Source organism: Leopardus geoffroyi, chromosome X (assembly GCF_018350155.1).
Source record: "Leopardus geoffroyi isolate Oge1 chromosome X, O.geoffroyi_Oge1_pat1.0, whole genome shotgun sequence".
In the NCBI taxonomy this organism is placed as follows: Eukaryota; Metazoa; Chordata; class Mammalia; order Carnivora; family Felidae; genus Leopardus; species Leopardus geoffroyi.
Genome location: NC_059343.1, coordinates 77,330,231 through 77,354,773, shown reverse-complemented (window position 1 = coordinate 77,354,773; position 24,543 = coordinate 77,330,231). Strand labels below are relative to the sequence as shown.

The window sequence follows — 24,543 nt, the reverse complement described above, 5'->3', positions numbered from 1 at the left end:
CCTTCTACATGAAGAGAAGAATAATGACCTGAAAAGTTGATCTATGGTGACAGGTAGTAAGAAACTATGTGAGTGCAGACACTTAAAGTTAGGTAGATGTAGTAGTGCTAGGAATCTGTGGAAGCTCTCTTCTGATTGCTTCAATTTACTCAGTAAATTAAACAGCAAGGTCATCAGTAGAGAATAAAGATGGGAATACTTCTGAAGATTGAACAGCAAGTAAAAGTGTAAAATGGAAATCTAGCAGCACAGTTGAGGGAATGGGGTAGAGACATATAAAATGACTCTCTGAAAACATAAAGGCTTATTTGGAGCTTTAGAAAAGGAATTGGTTTTGGAATCATTAATAGGAATTAATAGGGATTACTACTGGATTAGAATGGTCAAAACCTGAAGGACAGGAAGAGGACCAGTTTAGGAAACTGTTTTCATAGCTCACAAGAAACAATTACAGAGGGATATTGTCTAAACTAGGGCAACAACAGCTGAAGAATAACAGAGGAAATATGTTAAGAGTGACTGCAAAAGCAGAACAATGGGATTTGGCAAGCAATTAGAAGTGACTGAGAAAACAAACACAATTAAAGATGTCTATAAATGTTGAGCTTAAGTGAAGTGGAGTATGGCAATGCCATGGGAAAATTTGAAGAACTATTTCAATACTGCAAAAATTAGTAACCGATTGGTAAGCAAATTAAAGTAGTAAGTATCATTTGAGTGAAGTATGAGTGAAAAAAAGAAAGAAGATTTTAAAAGATTAAAAGTTTCAATAGTGTCAAGAATGTTTCTGTTGTTGCTGTCCTCATTGTTTGCGTTAATTAAGATAAAACAACCAAGTGCTAAAATGATGGGCAGTCTAGGTAATTGGGAAATATTGGCAAATAAAGAAAGAACAGAGCTTTATTTGTTAACGGAAGAGAATGAAACAAAACATTTATAAAACTATCTATACAGAAAGCTTACATTCCAGGCACTACTATGGTAATATCATCCCCTTTAAACCTAAAAATAAATTTTCGAGAAGTTATATAAACTTTGCAGTGTAGTGCAATAAATGGCAGAGCCAAAATCAAACCCAAGTCGGATAACCCCAAAGTCTAAGATTTTAACCACTACACAATTTATGCTCTGTAAAATTATGGACCTGGGAAAGGTAATATAGGTTGTTTAGCGTCCAAGGAGAATTTCAGATTTTAAGATCTTGGAGGTAGAAACATTTAAAAGAAAACACAATCCAAGGTGTATTCATGAGTGTAGTTAGCTAAATATATATACATGCAGATGTCAAAGTTTAGGAAATCAAGGAACTAAGAGCAAAAATGCATTGAAGGAGTTCCCAATACAATAGCTGAAATAACTGAAATGAATAGTAAGGGAAAAGTAAAAAGGATAGCTAAGTGCTATTACTGTCAAGGAAGGTCAGCACATAATAGACTTCACAAGACAAAGGGTCATTGAAAGGTGGTTCAAAGATAACACTAGAAGGAAAAGCAGGAAAAAGGGTGTACCACAGAGTTAGGGAAAAATGGCTGAGAGTAGCAATTCGAGGACTTTTATCAGGGGAAAAGCCAGATGCCATTTGTGGCTAGATAAGAGAAGTCAAGAGAAAGGTTTAAAGATAAAGGGAATTTGTTTGCATTCATTCAACAACATTGCACAAGTATTTATTGAAGGCCTGCTAACTCTTAAAAGGACAGGAGCAAAATAGTGAGGTTGGGAAAGAGATATTGACAAGATGTTCTATACTGAGCACAGTTGAAGAGTAGAGTTTTTAAGTGATTCTTAACCTTTCAATGTGGTATAGATAAGGGGACCTATGAAACTCCTATGAACACTAACTCCACATCAATAAACATCCACAAAATCTTAACAATATTAAGTGGGATACAATTATAAATGAATGAATGATGAATCAGAATCTCCAGCATTCCTCTGGTCAAGCAAAATAATGTCCTATGTCCCAAATTCTCCCCTCACCATCCTGCTACCATAAACTTCTGAATACTCAAAGTATTATCTTATTATCTAACACAAGAAATAATCTAGTCTGCAAGCTATAAAATATAAGTAACATGCTAAAAATGTAGGTTATATGACTGCTAATAGAACAAACTTGGAGGAATTAATACATCTATATCTTCCACTGTTTTTTTTAACTTTTAATTTAAATTTCAGTTAGTTAACATATAGTCTAATATTAGTTTAAGGTGTACAATATAAGGATTCAACACATCCATACATCACCCAGTGCCCATCACAACAAGTGCAATCCTTAATCCCCACCACCTATTTAACCCATTCCCTATATCAACCTTCCTCTGAAAACCATCAGTTTCTTTTCTATAGTTAAGAGTCTCTTTATTGCCTTGCCACTCTCTTTTTTATTCCCCCCACTTATGTTTTCTTTCCTAAAATTCACGAGTGAAATCATATGGTATTTGTCCTTACCTGACTTATTTCACTTACCATAATACTCTCTACTTCCATCCATGTCCTTGCAAATGGCAAGATTTCATTCTTTTATATGGCTAAGAGTCCATATATATATATGTATGTGTATATGTATGTATATATACATACATACAAAACACAAACTTATACATTCATCAATCAATTCACAAAAGGGAAGTTTCCATACCTAGCTGTTGTAGATAATGCTGCAACAAAAATCAGACTCCATATAACCCTTTTAATTACTAGTTTTGTATTCTTTGAATAAATAATTAGTAGTGCACTGGCTGGATCATAGAGGATTATTATTTTTTTCTTTTATTTTTTTAATGTGAAAATTATTCTCAAATTGGTTTCCATACAAACCACAGTGCTCATCCCAACAGGAGCCCTCCTCAAAACCTATCATCCACTTTCCCTTCCCCCCCACCCCCCATCAACCCTAAGTTTATTCTCAGTTTTTAAGAGTCCCTTATGATTTGGCTCCCTCCCTCTCCAACCCCTTTTTTTTTGTTTCCTTCCCCTCCCCCATGGTCTTCTGGTAAGTGTCTCAGGAGCAACTTAAGAGTGAAAACATATGGTATCTGTCTTCTCTGTATGATTTATTTCATTTAGCATAACACTCTCCAGTTCCATCCATGTTGCTACAAAAGGCCATATTTCCTTCCTTCTCATTGCCATGTAGTATTCCATTGTGTATATAAACCACAACTTCTTTCTCCATTCATCCGTTGATGGACCTTTAGGCTCTTTCCATAATTTGGCTATTGGTGAAAGTGCTGCTATCAACATTCGGGTACAAGTGCCCTATGCATCAGCACTCCTGTATCCCTTGGGTAAATTCCTAGCAGTGCTATTGCTGGGTCATAAGGTAGATCTATGCTTAATTTTTTGATGAACGTCCACATGTTTTCCAGAGTGGCTGTACCAGTTTGCATCCCCACCAACAGTGCAAGACGGTTCCCGTTTCTCCACATCCTCGCCAGCATCTATAGTCTCCTGATTTGTTCATTTTAGCCACTCTGACTTACAGGAGGTGGTATCTGAGTGTGGTTTTGATTTGTATTTCCCTGATGAGGAGCGACGTTGAGCATCTTTTCATATGCCTGGTGGCCATCTGGATGTCTTCTTTATAGAATTGTCTATTCATGTCTTCTGCCCATTTCTTCACTGGATCACTTGTTTTTCAGGTGTGGAGTTTGGTGAGTACTTTATAGATTTTGGATACTAGCCCTTTGTCCAATATGTCATTTGCAAATATCTTTTCCTATTCCGTTGGTTGCCTTTTAGTTTTGTTGATTGTCTTCTTTAAAGTGCAGAAGCTTTTTATCTTCATGAGTTCCCAATAGTTCATTTTTGCTTTTAATTCCCTTGCCTTTGGGGATGTGTCAAGTAAGAAATTGCTGCAGCTGAGGTCAGAGAGGTTTTTTCCTGCTTTCTCCTCTAGGGTTTAGATTGTTTCCTGTCTCACATTCAGGTCTTTTATCCATTTTGAGTTTATTTTTGTGAATGGGGTAAGAAAGTGGTCTAGTTTCATCCTTCTGAATGTTGTTGTCCAGCTCTCCCAGCACCATTTGTTAAAGAGACCGTCTTTTTTCCATTGGCTATTCTTTCCTGCTTTGTCAGAGATTAGTTGGCCATACGTTTGTGGGTCTAGTTCTGGGGTTTCTATTCTATTCCATTGGTCTATGTGTCTGTTTTTGTGCCAATACCATGCTGTCTTGATGATTACAGCTTTGAAGTAGAGGCTAAAGACTGGGATTGTGATGCCTCCCGCTTTGGTCTTCTTCTTCAAAATTACTTTGGCTATTCGGGGCCTTTTGTGGTTCCATACAAATTTTAGGAGTACTTGTTCTAGCTTCAAGAAGAATGCTGGTGCGATTTTGACTGGGATTGCATTGAATGTGTAGATAGCTTTGGGCAGTATTGACATTTTAACAATATTGATTCTTCCAATCCATGAGCACGGAATGTTTTTCCATTTCTTTATATCTTCTTCAATTTCCTTCATAAGCTTTCTATAGTTTTCAGCTTACAGATCTTTTACATCTTTGGTTGGGTTTATTCCTAGGTATTTTATGCTTCTTGGTGCAATTGTGAATGGGATCAGTGTCTTTATTTGTCTTTCTGTTGCTTTGTTATTAGTATATAAGAATGCAACTGACTTCTGTACATTGATTTTGTATCCTGGGACTTTGCTGAATTCATGTATCAGTTCAAGTAGACTTTCCGTGGAGTCTATCGGATTTTCCATGTATAATGTCATGTCATCTGCAAAAAGTGAAAGCTTGACTTCATCTTTGCCCATTTTGATTCCTTGGATTTCCTTTTGTTGTCTGATTGCTGATGCTAGAACTTCCAACACTATGTTAAACAACAGCAGTGAGAGTGGACATCCCTGTCGTGTTCCTGATCTCAGGGGGAAAGCTCTCAGTTTCTCCCCATTGAGGATCATATTAGCTATGGGCTTTGATAATGTTTCAGTATGTTCCTTCCATCCTGCCTTTTTCGAGGGTTTTTATTAAGAAAGGATGCTGAATTTTGTTAAATTCTTTTTCTGCATCAATTGACAGGATCATATGCTTATCTTTTCTTTTATTAATGTGATGTATCACATTGAATGATTTGCGAATGTTGAACCAGCCCTGAAGCCCAGGAATGAATCCCACTTGATCATGGTGAATAATTCTTTTTATATGCTGTTGAATTAGATTGGCTAATATCTTATTGAGAATTTTTGCATCCATATTCATCAGGGATATTGGCCTGTAGTTCTCTTTTCTTGTAGGGTCTATCTCTGGTTTGGGAATCAAAGTAATGCTGGCTTCATAGAATGAGTCTGGAAGTTTTCCTTCCCTTTCTATTTTTTTGGAAAAGCTTGAGAAGGATAGGTATTATCTCTGCTTTAAATGTCTGGTAGAATTCCCCAGGGAAGCCCTCTGGTCCTGGATTCTTATTTGTTGGGAGATTTTTGAAAACTGATTCAATTTCTTTGCTGCTTATGGGTCTGTTCAAGTTTTCTATTTCTTCCTGTTTGAGTTTTGGAACTGTGTGGGTGCTTAGGAATTTGTCCATTTCTTCCAGGTTGTCCATTTTGTTGGCATATAGTTTTTCATAGTATTCCTTGAGAATTCCTTGTATTTCTGAGGGATTGGTTGTAATAATTCCATTTTCATTCATGATTTTATCTGAGTCCTCTCCCTTTTATTTTTGAGAAGCCTGGATAGAGGTATATCAATTTTGTATATTTTTTCAAAAAACCAAATCTTGGTTTCATTGATCTGCTCTACAGGTTTTTTAGATGCTCTATTGTTTATTTCTGCTCTGCTCTTTATTGTTTCTCTTCTGCTACTGGGTTTGGGATGTCTTTGCTGTTCTGCTTCTATTTCCTTTAGGTGTCCTGTTAGATTTTATATTTGGGATTTTTCTTTTTTCTTGAGATAGGCCTGGATTGCAATGTATTTTCCTCTCAGGACTGCCTTTGCTGCATCCCAAAGCATTTGGATTGTTTTATTTTCATTTTCATTGGTTTCCGTATATATTTTTTTAAATTTATTCTCTAATTGCCTGGTTAACCCATTCATTCTTTAGTAGGGTGTTCTTTAACCTCCATGCTTTTGGACCATTTCCAGACTTTTTCCTATGGTTGATTTCAAGCTTCATAGCATTATGGTCTGAAAGTATGCATGGTATGATCTCAATTCTTTTGTATTTATTGAGGGCTGTTTTGTGACCCAGTATGTGATCTATTTTGGAGAATGTTCCACGTGCACTCAAGAAGAAAGTATATTCTGTCGCTTTGGGATGCAGAGTTCTAAATATATCTGTCAAGTCCATCTGATCCAATGTATCATTCAGGGCCCTTGTGTCTTTATTGATCCTGTGTCTAGATGATCTATCCATTGTTGTAAGTGGAATATTAAAGTCCCCTGCAATGACCACATTCTAATCATTAAGGTTGCTTAGGTTTCTGATTGTTTTATATATTTGGGGTCTTTCAGATTCAGTGCATAGACATTTATAGTTGTTAGCTCTACCTGATGGATAGACCCTGTAATCATTATGTAATGCCCTTCTTCATCTCTTGTTACAGCCTTTAATTTAAAGTCTAGTTTGTCTAATATAAGTATGGCTACTCCAGCTGTCTTTTGACTTCCAGTATCATGATAGATAGTTCTCCATCCCCTCCCTTTCAATCTGAAGGTGTCCTCAGGTCTAAAATGAGTTTCTTGTAGACAGAAAATAGATGGATCTTCTTTCATTATCCATTCCGATACCCTATGTCTTTTGTTTGGAGCATTTAGTCCATTTACATTCAGTGTTATTATTGAATGACATGTGTTTAGAGTCATTGTAATGTGTGTAGGTTTCATGCTTGCAGTGATGTCTCTGGTACTTTGTGGTCCTTGCAACATTTCACTCACAGAATCCTCCTTAGGATCTCTTGTAGGGCTGGTGTAGTGGTGATGAGTTCCTTCAGTTTCTGTTTGGGAAAACCTTTATCTCTCCTTCTATTCTGAATGACAGGCTTACTGGATAAAGGACTATAGGCTGCATATTTTTTTGTTCATCACATTAAAGATTTCCTGCCATTCCTTTCTGGCCTGCCAAGTTTCAGTAGATTGTTCTGCCACTAGTCTTATCGGTCTCCTTTTATATGTTAGAGCATGTTTATCCCTAACTGCTTTCAGAATTCTCTCTTTATTCTTGTATTTTGCCAGTTTCACTATGATATGTCATGTAGAAATTGATTCAAGTTACGTCTCAAGGGAGTCCTCTGTGCCTCTTGGATTTCAATGCCTCTTTTCCTTCCCCAGATCAGGAAAGTTTTCAGCTATGATTTGTTCAAGTACACCTTCAGCCCCTTTCTCTCTCTCTTCTTCTTCTGGAATTCCTATGATATGGATATTGTTCTGTTTGATCGCATCACTTAGTCTCTAATTCTCCCCTCATATTCCTGGATTTTTGTATCTTTTTCTCAGCTTCCTCTTTTTCCATAATTTTATCTTCTAATTCACCTATTCTCTCCTCTGCCTCTTCAATCTGAGCTGTGGTCGCCTCCATTTTATTTTGCACCTCATTTATAGCTTTTGTAGCTCCTCATGACTATTTCTTAGTCTCTTGATCTCTGTAGCAATAGATTCTCTTCTGTCCTCTATACTTTTTTCAAGCCCAGCGATTAATTTTATGACTACTATTCTAAATTCTTGTTCTGTTTTATTGCTTAAATCATTTTTGATCAATTAGTTAGGTGTCTCTGCTTCCTGGAGTTTCTCTTGAGGAGAATTCTTCCGAACTCTCCTTTTGGGTAGTCTCTGTGGTGGCTCCAAACTTCAGGGCACTTTCTATGTGCTGTCTGGAGTAACTTGTGTTGGTGGGCAGGGCCACAGTCAGACCCTCTGTCTGCCCGCAGCCCACAGACTGTGGTCTGCTGGCACCACAGTCAGACTGGTGTGTACCTCTCCCAGGGGCAGGACTCACTGTGGAGTGGTGTGGCCCCTGTCTGGGCTACTTGCACACTGCCACACTTGTGGTTCTGCTTCTATGGGATATGACCAAGGGCAAATTAGCCTGGGTGGATATGCAAGGTTCACAGGGGCGGGAGGCGCAGGCTTATCTAGCTTTGCTGTCAGTGGTCCCCTGCAGGAGGGGCCCTGCAGCACCAGGACATAGGCGGACCCATTGGAGGGATGGATCCACAGAAGCACAGTGTTGGGCATTTGTGCGGTGCATGCAAGTTCGGTGACTGGAACTGGTTTCCTTTGGAATTTTGGCCAGGAGATGGGAGAGGGAGATGGCGCTTGCCAGCGCCTTTGTTCCCCCACAGAGCTCTGTCCTTCCAGGGCTCAACAACTCTCCCTCCGGCATCCTCTCGCCCTCCCTGTTCTCCAGTAGTAGAGCTGTTGAGTTTTAACATTCCAGATATTAAGTCCCTCTGGCTGTCAGAACTCACGGAGTCTGGCCCCTCCGCTTTTGCAAGCCAGACTTCAGGGGCTCTGCCTTTCCCGGCGGGCTGCCCCTCCACCTCCCAGCTCCCTCCCGCCAGTCCCTGTAGCATGCATTGCCTCTCTGCCCTTCCTACCCTCTTCCGTGATCCTCATGTCTATGCTTGGCTCTGGAGAGTCCGTTGTGCTAGTCTTCTGGCACTTTTCTGGGTTATTTAGGCAGATGTGGGTGGAATCTAAGCAATCAGCAGGACGAGGTGAGTCCAGAGTCCTCCTATGTCACCATCTTCCTAATCACTTGAGTACTTCTATTTTTAACTTTCTGAGGGACCTTCATACTTTTCCACAATGACTGCATCATTTTGCTTTCCCACCAAAAGTATAGAGGGGTTTCATATTCTCTACATCCTCTCCAACTGCTGTTTCTTCTACTGTTAATTTTAGCCATCTAACAGGTATAAGGTGATATTTCAATGTAGTTTTGATTTGCAAATCCGTGATGATCAGTGATGTTGAGCATCTTTTCATGTGTCTTTTGGCCATGTGGATATCTTCATGGAAAATTATTCATTTCTTCTATCCATTTTTTTAAATTGGATTATTAGTCTTTTGGGTGATGAGTTTTCTAAATTCTTCATATACTGTGGATAGTAACCCTTTATCAGTTAACTCATTTATAAATATCTTCTCCAATTCCATAGGCTGCCTTTTAGTTTTCTTGATTGTTTCCTTTGCTGTGCTGAAGCTTTTTCATGTAGTCCCAAAAGTTTATTTTTGTTTTTGTTTCCCTTGCCTCAGGAGATATATCTAGAAAGAATTTGCTGTGGCTGATGTCAAAGTTACTGCCTATGTTCTCTTCTATGATTTTTATGGTTTTGGGTCTTATACTTAGGTCTTTAATCTACTTTTAATTTATTTTTGTGTATGGTGTAAGAAAGAGTTCCAGTTTGGGGCACCTGGGTAGCTCAGTTGGTTAAGTGTCCAACATCGGCTCAGGTCATAATCTCACAGTTCGTGAGTTCAAGCCCCACATCAGGCTCTGTGCTAATAGCTCAGAGCCTGGACCCTGCTTCAGATTCTGTGTCTCCCTCTCTCTCTGCCCCTCCCATGCTCATGCTCTGTGTCTCTCTGTCTCAAAAATAAACAAATATTAAGAAAAATTTTTTTAGTAATTAAAAAAAAAAAGAAAGAGTTCCAGTTTCTTTCTTTTGCATGTTGCTGTCCAATTTTCCAAATACCATTTGTTGATGAAATGGTCTTTTTCCCACTGGATATTCTTTCCTGCTTTGTGAAGATTAATTGACCATATAGTTGTGGGTTCATTTCTGGGTTTTCTATTTTCTTCTTTGATCTATGTGTCTCTTTTTGTGTCAGTACACTGATGGAATTACTACAGCTTTGAAATATAATGTGAAGTCCAGGATTTTGATGCCATCAGCTTTCCTTTTCTTTGTCAAGGTTGCCTTGACTATTGTGGGTCTTTTGTGGTTCCATATTCTTCCTTACCAGTTTGGATATACTCTACGTACAACTGTTAGTTTTCCGATTTCTGTGCCTAGGACTTTCAGTACTATGTTGAATAAAAGTGGTGAGAATGGACATCCCTGTCATGACTGTAGAGGAAACATTAATTTTATCCCCATTTAGGATTATATCACCTGTGGGTTTTTTATAGATGGGCTTTATTATGCTCAGGTATTTTCCCTCTAAACTTACTTTAAGTGTTTTTATAATGAATGGATGTTGTACTTTGTCAAATGCTTTTTCTGCATGTCTTGGAAGGATCATATGTTTCTTATACATTCTTTTATTAATGTGGTGTATCACTTTAATTGATTTGCAAATATTGAGCCACCCTTGCAGCCCAGGAAATAAATGCCACCTGAGGAATGTTTCTTTTAATGTACTGTTGGATTTGGTTTGCTAATATTTTATTGAGAATTACTGCATCCGTGTTCATAAGGGATATTGGCACTGCAGTTTCTCTCTCTCTCTCTTTTTTTTTTTTTTTTGTGTGTGTGTGTGTGTGTGTGTCTGTGTGTGTGTGTGTGTGTGGTGTCTTTATCTAGTTTTGGAATCAGGGTAATGCTCACCTCACAGAATGAATTTAGAAGTTTTCCTTCCCTTTCTATTTTTATCTTCTTTTGTCTTGCTTTAAAATTTTTTTCTTTATATTTTGCCAATTTAAATACAATATGTCTTGGTGCTGGTCTGCTTTTGTTTGAGAAGAACAGATATTAAGTCTTCTTAAATGTCTGGTAGAATTTGCCCATGAAGTCATCTGGTCCTGGACTGCTGTGTCCTGGGAGATTTTTGATTCCTGATTCAATTTCTTTGCTGGTTATTGGTCTGTTTAAGTTTTCTATTTCTTCTTATTTTAGTTTTGGTAGTTTATATGTTTGTAGGAATTGATCCATTTTTCCAGATTGTCCAATTTGAGGGCAAATAGTTTCTCATAACATTCTCTTATAATTGCATTTCTGTGGTGTTAGCTGTTATTTCTCCTATCCCCTTTGTGATTTTATTATTTGGGTCATTTATCTTTAATCTTTGATATGTTTGGCTAGAGGTTTATCAATTTTATTAATTTTGTTCAAAGAACTATGTCCTGGATTCATTGATCTGTTCTATTGTTTTTTTTTAACTTTCTATATCATTAATTTCTGCTCTGAAGTTTATCATTTCCTTAATTCTGCTGGCTTTAGGCTTCTTCTGTTGTTCTTTCTAGATCCTTTAGTGTAAGGTTAGGTTGTCTGAATTTTTTCTTGCTTTTTGAGGTAGGCCTGTATTGCTATATACATCCCTCATATGACCACATTTGCTGCATCTCAAAGCTTTGGACTGTTCTTATTTTCATTTGTTTCCATGCATTATTTTCATTTGTTTCCATGTATTTTTTTATTACTTATTTGATTTCCTGATTGACCCATTCATTCTTTAGTAGCATGTTGTTTAACCCCCATGTATTTGTTGTCTTTCCCTATCTTTTCTTGTTGGTGACTTCTAGTTTCATAGCATTGTGGTCAGAAAAGGTGCATGGTATGACTTCAAAGTTTTGTATTTGCTGAGCCATGTTTTGTTACCAAACATGTAATCTGTTCCAAAGAATGTTCCATGTGCACTTGAAAAGAATGTGTTTTCTGCTATTTAAGAATGGAATATTCTGAATATATGTGTTAAGTCCATCTAGTCCAGTGTGTCATTCAAAGTCATTGTTTCCTTATTGATTTTCTTTAGATGATCTGTCCACTGATGTAAGTGGGGTGTTAAAGTCCCCTATGATTTTTGTATTATTATCAATGAGTTCCTTTATATTTGTTATTATTTTATAGATTTGGATGTTCCCATGTTGGTTTCATAAATACTTAAATTGTGATATCTTCTTTTTGGATTGTACCCTTTATTACTATATAGTGCCTTTCAGTATCTTTTGCTATACTTTTTGTTTAAAAGTCTATTTTGTACAATATAAGTATTGCTACTCTTTCTTTGGAAACTGATTTGGATGATTGATGTTTTTACATCCCCTCACTTTCAATCTACATTTGTCTGTATGTCTAAAATGAGTGTCTTGTAGGCAGCATATAGATGGACTTGTGCGTTTTTTTAATCCATTCTATCATTCTATGTCTTTTGATTGCAGCATTCAATCCATCTACATTCAAAGTATTACTGATAGATATATATTTATTGTCATTTTTATTACCTCTTTTGTGATAGTTTCTGGAGATTTTTTCTGATCTTTTCTTGTCTTTCTCACGTTCATGGTTTGCAGATTTTCTTTAGTGATATATTAGGATTTTTTCTCTTTATTGATTGCATGTTTATTAATGGTTTTTGATAAATGGTTACCATTCAGTTTGTATATAACTTCTTCTGCAAATAGCACTCTATATTAAGTTGATGTTCATTCAAATTTGAACCTATTCTTTCCTCCTTTTCTCCCCACAATTTAGGTATATGTCACTATATTTTTCTTTCTGTGTGTATGAGTTCCTGAACTGATTTTTACAAAAAATATTCATTTTTATTGCTTTACTATTTCTTGCCTTTATTCTGTCACTTTTGGTCTCTCCTTTGCACTCAAAGAGTCCCCTTTAATATTTCTTGCAGGGCTGGTTTAGTGGTCAAGAACACCGTTAGTTTTTGTCTGGAAAACTCTTTACCTTGCCTTTTATTCTGTACATTAGCCTTGCTTGACAGAATATTCTTGGCTGCAGATTTTTCCCATTCAGCAAGTTGAATATAGTATGCCACTCCCTTCTGGCTTACCAAGTTTCTGTTGGGAAATCAGCCACTAGCCTTAAGGGTCTTCCCTTGTAAGTTAAGGACTTCTTTTGTCTTGCTGCTTTTAAGATCTTTTCTTTATGACTATATTTTACCAATTTAAATACACTATGTCTTGGTGTTGGCCTGCTTTTGTTGATTTTGATGGGAGTTCTCTGTGCCTCCTGGAACTGGATGTCTATTTCCATCCCAGATTTGGGAAGTTTTCAGCTATTATTTCTTCAAATAAATCTTCTGCCCCCTTATCTCTCTCTTCTTCTTGAAAATCTATAATATAAAAGTTATTTCATTTGATGGTTATTGAGTTCCCTAAGTCTATTCTTATTTTGCATAATTGTCTCCTTTGCTCAGCTTCATTACTTTCCATTACTTTGTCTTCTAGGTCATTAATTAGTTCCTCTACTTCTTCCAGCCCACTGTTCATTGCATCAGATATTTCTAATCTTGTTTATTGCACTCTTCATTTGTGATTCTTTTTTAATTCTTTTATCTCTGCAGTTAGGCTGTCACTAAAGTCTTCTTTTCTCAGTCCCAGTGAGTATCCTTATGAACGTTGCTTTTAATACTCTATCAGGCATGTTACTTATATCTGTTTTGCTTAGATTTCTGGCTGAGGCCTTATCCTATTCTTTCATTTGGGATATATTCCTTTGTCTTTGCATTTTGTCTAAGTCTCTTATTCTGTAGGAGAGAAAAGCCAATTATGTCCCTACTCTTTTGTTCCTAGAGAGGTGTCTCTGTGAACACTGCCTCGCAGGGGCAAGCTCAGAGAACAGCAAACAATCTCCCCACGTGTGCCCCAGGTGTTTCAATGACATCTGTCCCTAGGTCGTTTGCCTGCCTTCTCTCAAGGCACAGGGCAATGCCCTCAGGGCTCTATCCCAGCCAAACCTGTTGATCTTTAAAACTCCAGGCTTTAAGCCTTGCTGGTTGCAAGAACTCAGGAAATTCAGCCCATCAAATTTTCTAAGTCAATGGATTTGGGGAAATGTTCTCCTTGTGCCACTCCCCTGTGTGCGTCTCTCTCTCTCTCTCTCTCTCTCTTTCTCTCTCTTTCTCCCTTCTACTTGACCATGGCTCCATCCCCTACTCAGCAGCTGTGATCTATCTGTTTGTCCCTTAAACCATATCTTTGCATGCACTTCCTACCCTTCTCCATGTGGCCTCTTTTCTCTCTTTAGTTGTGGAGTTTGTTTTGTCAGTCTTCAGGTCAACTTCTGAGGTATTTAGAATAATTTGGTAGTTATCTAGTTGTGTTCCTGAAATGAGCTGAGCCTAGAGTCCTCCTACTTCCTTTTTCTTCTCCTTCTCTTTCCAGGCATTATTTCCCCTCTACTGTTTTTTTTCTTTGCTTGTCTGTTTGTTTTACTGTCTTCCTAACTCTATTCCATATAAACAACAAGATACCTTGTGCTGTTTTCCGGAAAGTGAACTTTGGTCTGTTTTTCTTCACCAAAAACAGAAACACAAATTAGTTCATTGAAAAACTGATTCAATGTGCAGGAGACCACAAAACACTAGAGGACACAAATAAGACAGCCCTTGCTTTCCAGAGATCATAGTGAAAGTGATAGTCAGGTAAGGATATTTTAACTCAAGTCAAAAAACATACTTCTGGGGGCGCCTGGGTGGCGCAGTCGGTTGAGCGTCCGACTTCAGCCAGGTCACGATCTCGCGGTCCGGGAGTTCAAGCCCCGCGTCAGGCTCTGGGCTGATGGCTCGGAGCCTGGAGCCTGTTTCCGATTCTGTGTCTCCCTCTCTCTCTGCCCCTCCCCCGTTCATGCTCTGTCTCTCTCTGTCCCAAAAATAAATAAACATTGAAAAAACATACTTCTGAAGGGGCACCTGGGTGGTTCAGTTGGCTAGGCATCTTATTTCAGCTCAGGTCATGATCCTGTGGTCTGTGAGTTTGAGTCCCGCGTCAGGCTCCGTGTTGACAGCTCAGAAACTGGAGCCTGCTTCGGATTCTGTGTCTCCCTCTATCTTTGCCCCTCCCTCCCTCTCTCTCGCTCTCACTCTCAAAAATAAACATTTAAAAAATTTTAAAAAGCATACTTCTGAAAATAGTTCAGTTGTATCAACAAGTTTCTGGACTCTCCTTTACATGATATAAATGCAATCCATACAAACACACATACTTAAAAACCTGTAATACTCTGGGCACACACATTTTAAAATTACAACAAAAGTAAGGTACAAACTTACCATCATTTTTTCAAAAAGATCCAGTACTTCCTTTTCTGACAAATTCAACGATCGTTCATCATACAATGGCTGAGCTGCTGGAAACTCACTCATTGCAACTTGAGAATCAATAGGATGCTGAATAAAAGGTTTTTCTTTTTTGACAGTAGATTTTCTAAAACTTGTAATTCGGTCACGCTACAAAAAGAAAAAAAAATAAGAAACTCAAAGAAATCCAGAATCATAAATATGAAGTACTGAAACATCAAAATAGCACTTAGTATAATACTGTCTTTTGACAAACTTATTTTAAGCAAGAATTTCTAGTTAGAGATTGCACAATTTTGAAACCTTTTAATTCAGTCTCAGAAGTCTGAGGTGTGAAAAGCAGTCCTCCAAGGTAAACCTTAGTGCCTCGTCATTTCCACTTTACACTGTAAATAGGTAAATAAAAGTCTTGCATCAAAGTTATGTAGTTGTTTGAGGGACAATAGTGGCAACTTTTGAATTATGAGAAATAAAGAAAGGAATAAAAAAGAGCCCCAATATTCACTTCTCAGGTGGGAAATTACAGTAATGTTTCTCTCTTCAAAGTGCCAAAAACTATAAGTATCTGTGGATACCTTGCCAGCATAGTGGTCAAGTATAATGGTTAATAACAAAGACTCTGAAGCCAGACTGCCTGGGTTTGAATCTGTCATTTATTAGCTGAGGAACCCTGTGCAAATTACATGCTCTTTCTGTTTTCTCATCTCTAAAATACAGATAACAAGTTAATATATTTTAAATAAATAATGATATTACCTACACTGCACAGGGTTATTATGAGATTCAAATAAGTTCATATGTTTAGTGTACTTAACTGCTATTTTTTATTCTTGTTACTATTATTTCCTTTACTTTTTTTCCCTAAAAATTGAGGATTAACAAGACATTACCTTTTCTATTTAATGTAAATGTTAACATAAATAAAAATGTCTTATTCCTACAAATACTATCATAAAGAACTTGATGTTTTACAGATATTAATTCTGTACCATTGATTCCACGTATAATCTCTAATAATTAGCACAATCTCTAATAATCAGCTTGCTATTTCATGTAAAGTGAGTTACATACAAAGGTACATACAAAGAGCCCAATCTGTTTTAAACCACAAAATATCAGACATCAAAAATTAGTAAGGTCCATAAAACTGAATGCAACTCAGTTTTATTCTGGTTTCTGTTAGAAAGCACATGCATACCATCAACTCATGTTAAACAAGCAGACATGTTAGATGTGAGGACAGTGCATCTTCACTGTCATGTTACTGAGTCCTCATAAATTATTTTAAAAACACAAAAAGCATCACAGAAGTTATTACCCCAACTTATGTAAATTTCCACTGACCCCCCCCATTAAAAGAACATACTTCTTATTTTGATTCAAAGAACACTTTCTTAAAATTAAATGTACTTTTAAAGAAATATGGCCAGTTTTATACAACTTATTTAGGATTACAAAAATGATTTTAGAATATGGTTGCTTGCAAAGAGATTATATAAATCATAGTGTTTTAGAATTGGGAAGAAACTTGAAAAATCATCTAGACCAACTCTCTCATTTCAGAAAAAAAGTAACTTGATAAATTTATAAGTCCCTGGTCCCTATCCTGGTGTTCACATTAAGATTCATTTCTTTACATCATCTTGAACTAATTCAAATTTTCTTTTAACTATTTAAGGAAAATTAAATTGGTTTAGATATGTATTATATCTTCGAACAACCCAAGAAAAAATATTAAGTAATCCCAAATAAGTTTGAGTACATATCCAACAGCCTAATTTCACTAAAAAATATGGTGGACATAAAAGCATTTAAATATGCAATCGAGCATTAAATCAAAATATCTTTGTTCCTGTCTCTTCATTGTCACTTTCGCAGTGCTAGCTTTTTACTGAGTAGCATTATTTACATATATATTTGATTTTCCACTATGCCTTTCATTTCTATCTAGAAAATTGGCTTTTGCTTTCAGCTATATCTTGATAAGAAAATGAATATAAGCCACATACTTTTACCTCCTTAAATCACAAATAATATTGTACATTATTTGTAATTTCACAAAGTAAAAAATGGCACTGCTTAAAATATCATTTTTTTAAAGTTTAGCTATGAAAGAGCACATTTAAATGTTATGCCCATAAATTTTAATAAGTTTTACTATGATAGCCTCAGCTCAAAATATTTGCGGATTTTAAATTTAATAGCATGTATCTAGCTAAAGTAATAAACTTAGCTTTCTATATTAAATTAATTTCCCCTAATATTAATATTAATCTTTTACTTATTCACAATTTACTTGGCTATCAAAAAGGAAAAAAAATAGGTGTTTTCCAGGTTAGATTTACATAGAGATTTTAAAATTTTGGTTAAGGTATGTTTAAGGATATCAAAATCTTGTTGAGTTCTCATAATTCTTTATACTGATTTTTCAAAAAAAGAAAAGTCCTTCTATTGACGAATCGTCCATTTTACTATACTTTGTAAACATCTAGACATTTTATATCTTACATACATCAATGCTTTAATGTCCACCCACTTTAGTAAAAAGGCAACATGCATAAGTAACATAACAACATGCTACTAAAACCACCTTACCACATCATCTGCCAAAGTTTTTATTTGAATGTTCTATTAAAATCAAAAGGAAAAAAATACCTGTCAGATAAGAGAAATTCATAGATCAAACAAATAATTGAATGATGCTTATTTACTTATTAACTATAACTAATCGAAAAGAATTAGCAAGTTTAAATATATAACTATATACATTCTTTACAAAAGGAGAAAAAAAATTTTTAAGGATTAAAAATGAAGATTTGTAGGGGGGATACCTATGTCTTTTAGAGACTGATTTGACTTAAGATCCCAAAGTCAGATTTGGATCAGATACCATTACCATAGTGCTCAAACATGAGAAAAGATATAGCAAAATCATAACCCCTTTCAAGTTTGTTCAAAGTTTTAGAATTGACAATGTTTTTAAAATAAATTTTTTAAAAAAGGAGAAATGTCACATTTAATAGTAATCAAATAGCTGAGTGTAGAATTCAGTTACTCTGATATTTAAAAGACATCTTTATAAATATTCTAGATAAAATTGAATTCACTGATTCTGTTAATATATACCCATTTCTAAAAAACTCCAACACTTGTTTTTGCATGGGATTTTCTACTTCTAATGCTGAAAAGCAATGAAAATGGTGTATCCTAATTAATACAGTGGTTAATACAAACTACCAAACAATAAAATGGGCACCACTATTTGGAGAACTAGAGTGCAGCAAAACTAAAGTAATAAAGCAATATTACATTAAAGGAAAGTAATATTTAATAACTTAGTAATCTTCCATGATTTAGAAAATAATTCAAGATCTTACAATAGCATATGATCAGCATGAAGGGCAGTTATTATTATATCATAAATACGTTGAAATTCTAATTAAAATTATGATTAGGAAGGAAAAAGATTTTTTAATTGTCTATTAGGAATTGAAATTAATCTTTCTGCCACACCCTGTACATTTAGTTCTTATAACAGAAGCTAAATGATATGCATCAACTTTGTCGTGCATGCTCACATTCCTTTTTACTAAGGAATCTGTGGTCATCCCACTAGTAAGGAGAATTCATTATGAGTTCTAACTAAGTGAGAATTATTTGGTCTCAGGATTTCTTGAAATTGTTCTTCAAATACCACCAACCAAATGCTTTTAAGGATCATCTTTCTCTGGATCAACTAGGACAAATACACTATTATATGTATAGTTTTTTTTTCTACTTTTAATTCATTGATTCCCTCAGGGACACTACACATTTACATTTCTGTATGAGGTCTTCATCACATCCTGCTAACACAAACCTCAATCAATCTTTATTGCCTAGGAGAAAAAAGAAGGGGGAACTGAAGCCATTTTAAGAGATATCAATCCACAGCAGAACTATCTCTATGTGGCATTTTCTCTTTAATTTTCCTTCTGGGTTAAAGAAAACTTTTATGCCCCATGGCAAGCTTCATGATTGCCTATAATATAAAATCAGAGTGAGAAATGTCAAATCAAAAGTACCTCAACTACCTTGCCACATTCCAGATATGTACCTGTCCACCTGTCTTATTAGTAAGTATATTAGACAATTCTTCAACCAATTGCTGCTTTTCTTCTTTTTCCATTCTTTGGGGTTATAAACTCAAAATTAAATGCACATCTGTATCTTCAAAGTGAGAATGTAAATTAGGTGAAATATGATTTAATTTAGTCAAATTATCTAACTTAAGGTTTAAATATGTCTAGAATGCTTTAAATATGTATCTCAATTGAATGTATGTTGACAGTTTGATCATGGGGTACAGAAACAAGAAAAAAAGTATTGCTAGTAATATTTCCACCTTCTCTTATGGGAAGAAATTTGAGTTTTATTTTCTACTCTCACTTTTTTTATTAATTTTTTTTTCTATATTTAATCACATAGTATGGCATTAGAGACTATTAAAGTTGGGCAGAATTTAAGATAATCTGGTCAAAACTTTTCATTTTACAAATGATGAAACTGAAGCTTGAAAGAGGCTAAGTGATCTGTCCAAGGACCACAAATCTATCTGGTTACAAGTGCATGCTAACTTTCAGTCAACATACCAACTTTTCAGTTAGTATAATCAAGATCTACAATACTAGGACTGAATTACTGACTTGAAACAATTCATAGTAATCTCAAATTCACAGATACCCCCTTTAACTGTCTTTTCACATCTTTATCCAGGGAGTCAAGCATCTTATCAAAGAGCATTCCCCTGGCACCCAAAGTCCTTCCCCAACACATCTTACATGTAATCCTGTAAGACTCTACTTATCTGTATTCTCTTCAGACCCCTCTAACCTCATTTCTTGCTACTGTCGCTTTAATTCCCTCAGCTCCAGTCACGCTGACCACCTTACTCTTCTTCAATAATGCAATAAAACACATGCACTGGCTCTTCCCACTGCCTGGAATACCCTTTTCGATTTCCATATTTCCATATCCATTACTCCATAATCCCTCCTTAAAAGGAGTTTTTTGCTCAATGAGATCCAATCTGTCCATCCTATTTAAATGGAAACACCAAGGTTAGAAGATGGCAGTGGAGTAGGAGGACCCTAGGCTCACCTCATCCCAGAAAACAACTAGATAACTATCAAATCACCTAATACCTCAGAAATTGACATAAAAAAAATTGACAGAACAAACTCCACAATTAAAGGGAGAGAAAAGGCCACATCGAAGAAGGTAGGAAGTGCAGAGACACAGTTTGGGAGGGAAACATCTTCCCCACTGCAGTAGGGAGGGAGCTGCAATCACAGAGAAAAGTGAGAGGTAGACTAACATACAGGGAAGCACAAGGGGAAAATAAAATCCCTGTAGAAACTGTCTTGGAAAGTAAGAGGGGCTGAATTTCATGACTTCTGACAAGAAGCAGGGCTTAAACCCTGGAATTGTAAAAGTCAATGGGCTTGGCTGCAATAGAGCCTAGAGGATATTAGGGCTGCTGTTGGAGAGAAGGCAGGCAGGCAAAAAGACCTATGGACAAACAGCATGGCAACAGTGATCTGAAGAGCACCTAGGCCACAATATGGGGAGTTTATTTGCTCATTTCAGAATGCATCCCAGAGAGGCATGGCAGGTGCCATTTCCCTCTGCTGCCTTTCTTCATAAGCACAGGGCTACCTGTGGAAAACATTGCTGTGCCAACACTTGCTACCTAACTTGCTTACACCAAACCCCACTCTCCATACCCCAGTAGAACCACAATTCTGGAAGTGCCACTTTCACTTGCCTCAGTGGCAGTGCTGTGGACCTCTGAATCGAGACTAGTCTAAACCTCTTCTCACACTGCATCCACCCACTTGGGATATTTGCAGTATTGGTTTTGGCAGCAGTGAAAAGGTCTCATTTCACAAGCAGACCAGAGCATACCTAGTCAAAATGGGCCACATTCAGTCCAGGGACCAAACATTGCTCACAAAAGGCAAAGAAAGTCTCTGCAGATGACTGGCCTGAAGGATAAAGTGGCCAGGAAAAAACATTACAGTACACAGAGCACACTAGAAGACACTGCCCAAAATGCCAGACCCTGGGAAATAGGGAAAACCACTATAGGACCTCTTCTTCATAATGCCATGACCCACAAGAACAGGAGACATAGCTGACTTCCCTAACACAGAAAAACAGACACAGAGACTTACACAAAATGAGAAGACAGAGAAATATATCCCATATGAAAGAACAGGACAAAACCACAGCCAGCGATCTAAGTGAAACAGATACAAGTAACATGCCTGATGGAGTATGTAAAGCAATGATCATAAGGGTACTCACTTGGCTTGAGGAAACAGTGGAAGACATGAGTGAGACAAATAACACAGAGATAAGGAATAACACAGAGATAAAAGGCATAAATGAACTGAGAAACATTCTTGATGGAATGAAGAGAAGGCTGGAAAAAGCAGAGGGAGTAATTAATGACCTAGAAAGCAGAGTAATGAAAACTAGCCAAGCTGCACAAAAGCAAGAAAAAATAATTGTGCAAAATGAGAATAGATTTAGGGAATACAGTGACTCTATCAAATGTATGACATTTATAGTACAGGAGTCCCAGAAGGAGAAGACAGAGAAAAGGGGGCAGAAAATTTATTAAAAGAAATAATAGCTGAAAACTTCCCTAATCTGAGGAAGGAAACAGATATCCAGATTCAGGAGACTAAGGGAAATCCCATCAAAATCAACAAAAGCTGACCCACACCAAGATATATTGTATTTAAATCGCCAAAATATAGCGAAAAAGAAAAAGTTATAAAGCAGCAAGACCAAAGAAGACATAACATACAAAAGGAAGCCCCATAAGGATAGCAGGGGATTTTTCATCAGAAACTTGGCAAACCAAAAGGGAGGGGCATGGCATATTCAAAGTGCTGAATCAGCAGCCAAGAATACTCTATGGAGCCAGGCTATCATTCAGAACAGGAGGAGAGATAAAGTGTCCCAGACAAACAAACACTGAAGGAGTCCATGACCACTAAACCAACCCTGTAAGAAATACTAAAGTGGACTCTGAGTGGAAAGGAGAAACCAAAAGTGACAGTATGAAGGTATGAGATACAAAAGTAGTAAAAATATATTTTTCTGTAAAAAAAGTTAAAGACCCCACAAAATAAAATGATATAAAATATGACACCATATACTTAAAACATGGGGACAAGAATGGGTTCAAACTTATATGACCATCAATTTAATATAGACTGTTATATAAAGACGAGATTATATACAAACAGAATGGTAACCATACATTAAAAACAACTAATAAAAATTCAAAGAATAAAGAGAAAAATTCCAAATATATCACTAAAAAAATCAGCAAACCATAAAAGAGAGACATACAATAAAGAATCAGAGAAAGTCTTCAGAAACAAACACAAAACAAGTAATAAAATGGTAATAAATATATATCTATCAATAATTACTTTGAAAGTAAATAGACTAAATGCTCGAATCAACAGACATAGGGTGTCAGAATGGATGAAAACAAGACCCATCTATATGCTGCCTATAAGACACTCATTTTAGACCTAAAGACATCTGCAGATCAAAAGTGAGGGGATAGAAAAACATCTATGATGCAAAAAAATATCAAAAGAAAGCCACGGTAGCAATATTTATATCAGACAAAGTAGACTTTAAAACAAAGACTAACAAGAGACAAAGATGGAGAGAGAGTATGTAATAATAAAGGGAATTATACAAGAATATATAACAGTTGTAAAAATTTATACCCTCAACATTAGAAGCACACAAATATATTAAATAGTTAATAACAAACATAAAGGAATGAATCAATAATAACACAATAATAATAGGGAACTTAAATACCCCACTTACATCAACGGACAAATCATCTAAGCAGAAAAATGAACAAGGAAACAATGGCTTTAAATGACACATTGAACCACATGGATCTAAGAGATATATTTAGAGCACTGCATTCTAAAACAGCAGAATACACATTCTTCTCAAGGGCACACTGATCATTCTCCAGAATAGATAACATATAGGCCATAAAACAAGCCTTAACAAATTCAGGATTTAAGTCATACCATACATCTTTTCTGCCCACGATGCTATGAAACTAGAAATCGCCCACAAGAGAAAATCTGGAAAGCCACAAATACGTGGAACTTAAACAATATACTACTGAACAATTAATGGGTCAACCAGGAAATCAAAGAAGAAATTAAAACGTACATGGAAACAAATCAAAGTAAAAACACAATGGTCCCAAAATTTGGGGATAAAGCAAAAGCAGTTCTAAGAGAGAAGTTTATAGCAAGAAAAATCTCAAACAACCTAACCTTACATCTGAAGGAGGTAGAAAAAGAACAACAAACAAAACCTGAAACCAGCACAAGGAAGAAATTAATGAAGATTTGAGAAGAAATAAATGATATAGAACCTAAAAAAACCCATAGAACAGATCAATGAAACCAGGAGCTGGTTCTTTGAAAAAATTAATTAGTAAACCTCTAGCCAGTCTTATCAAGAAAAAGAGAGAAAGTACTCAAATAAATAAAATCACCAATGACAGAGAAGAAATAACAAACAACACCACAAAAATACAGTTATAAGAGAATATTATGAAACACAATATGCCAACAAAATGGACAACCTAGAAGAAACAGTTAAATTCCTAGAAACATATAAACTAACAAAAGTGAAATAGAAATAGGAAATTTGAACATGCCTATTACCAGCAATGAAATTGAATCAGTAATCAAACAAAACTTGCAACAAACAGATGTCCAAGACCAGATGGCTTCACAGGTGAATTCTACCAAACATATAAAGAAGAATTAATACCTATTCTTAGAATTAATACTCATTCTTCTCAAATTATTCTAAAAAATAGAAGAGGAAAGACAACTTCTCAACTCATTCTATGTGGCCAGCTTTACCCTGATACCAAAACCAGATAAAGACACCATTAAAAAAGAGAACTATAGGCCAATATCCCTAATGAACATAGGTACAAAAATCCACAACAAAATACTAGCAAATCAAATCTAACAATACATTTAAAAAATAATTCACCACGATCAAGTGGGATTTATTCCCAGGATTCAAGCATGGTTCAATATTCAAAACTCAATCAACATACTACATCACATCAATAAGAAAAAGGATAAAAACCATATGATGATTTCAATAGATGAAGAAAAAGCATTTGAAGAACTAAAACATCCATTCATGATAAAAACCCACAACAAAGCAGGTTTGGAGGAAACATACCTCAAAATAATAAAGACCATCCATGAAAATCCAACAGCTAAAATCATACTCAGTGGGGAAAAACTGAGAGCTTTTCCCCTAAGGTCAGCAACAAGACAATGAAGTTCTTCTTACCACTTTTATTAAACATACTAGTACAGGTCCTAGCCACAGCAATCAGAGAGCAAAAAAAGAAATAAAAGGGATCCAAATTGGTAAGAAAGAAGTAAAACTTCCACTATTTACATATGACATGATACTATATGTAGAAAACCCACCAAAAAATCCCAAAACCCAAAAACCCACTCCACCAAAAAAAAAAAAAAAATCCTAGAACTGA

General features: G+C 36.0%; 1 protein-coding gene across 5 annotated transcripts in view; it reads right to left on the bottom strand.

Moving 5' to 3' along the window:
* The window catches only part of DIAPH2 (diaphanous related formin 2), a 995,484-nt gene that overhangs the window by 922,369 nt on the left and 48,572 nt on the right, over positions 1-24,543 (bottom strand). For 3 of the 5 annotated variants that reach the window (XM_045470691.1, XM_045470696.1, XM_045470692.1), the window contains exons 2-3: positions 17,511-17,543; positions 14,889-15,065 (exon numbers count right to left, since the gene is read on the bottom strand). In XM_045470691.1, coding sequence (XP_045326647.1) covers positions 14,889-15,065; positions 17,511-17,543 — 210 coding nt within the window. The remainder of the gene's footprint in view (positions 1-14,888; positions 15,066-17,510; positions 17,544-24,543) is intronic. The other 2 variants (XM_045470695.1, XM_045470693.1) reach the window with 1 other exon arrangement.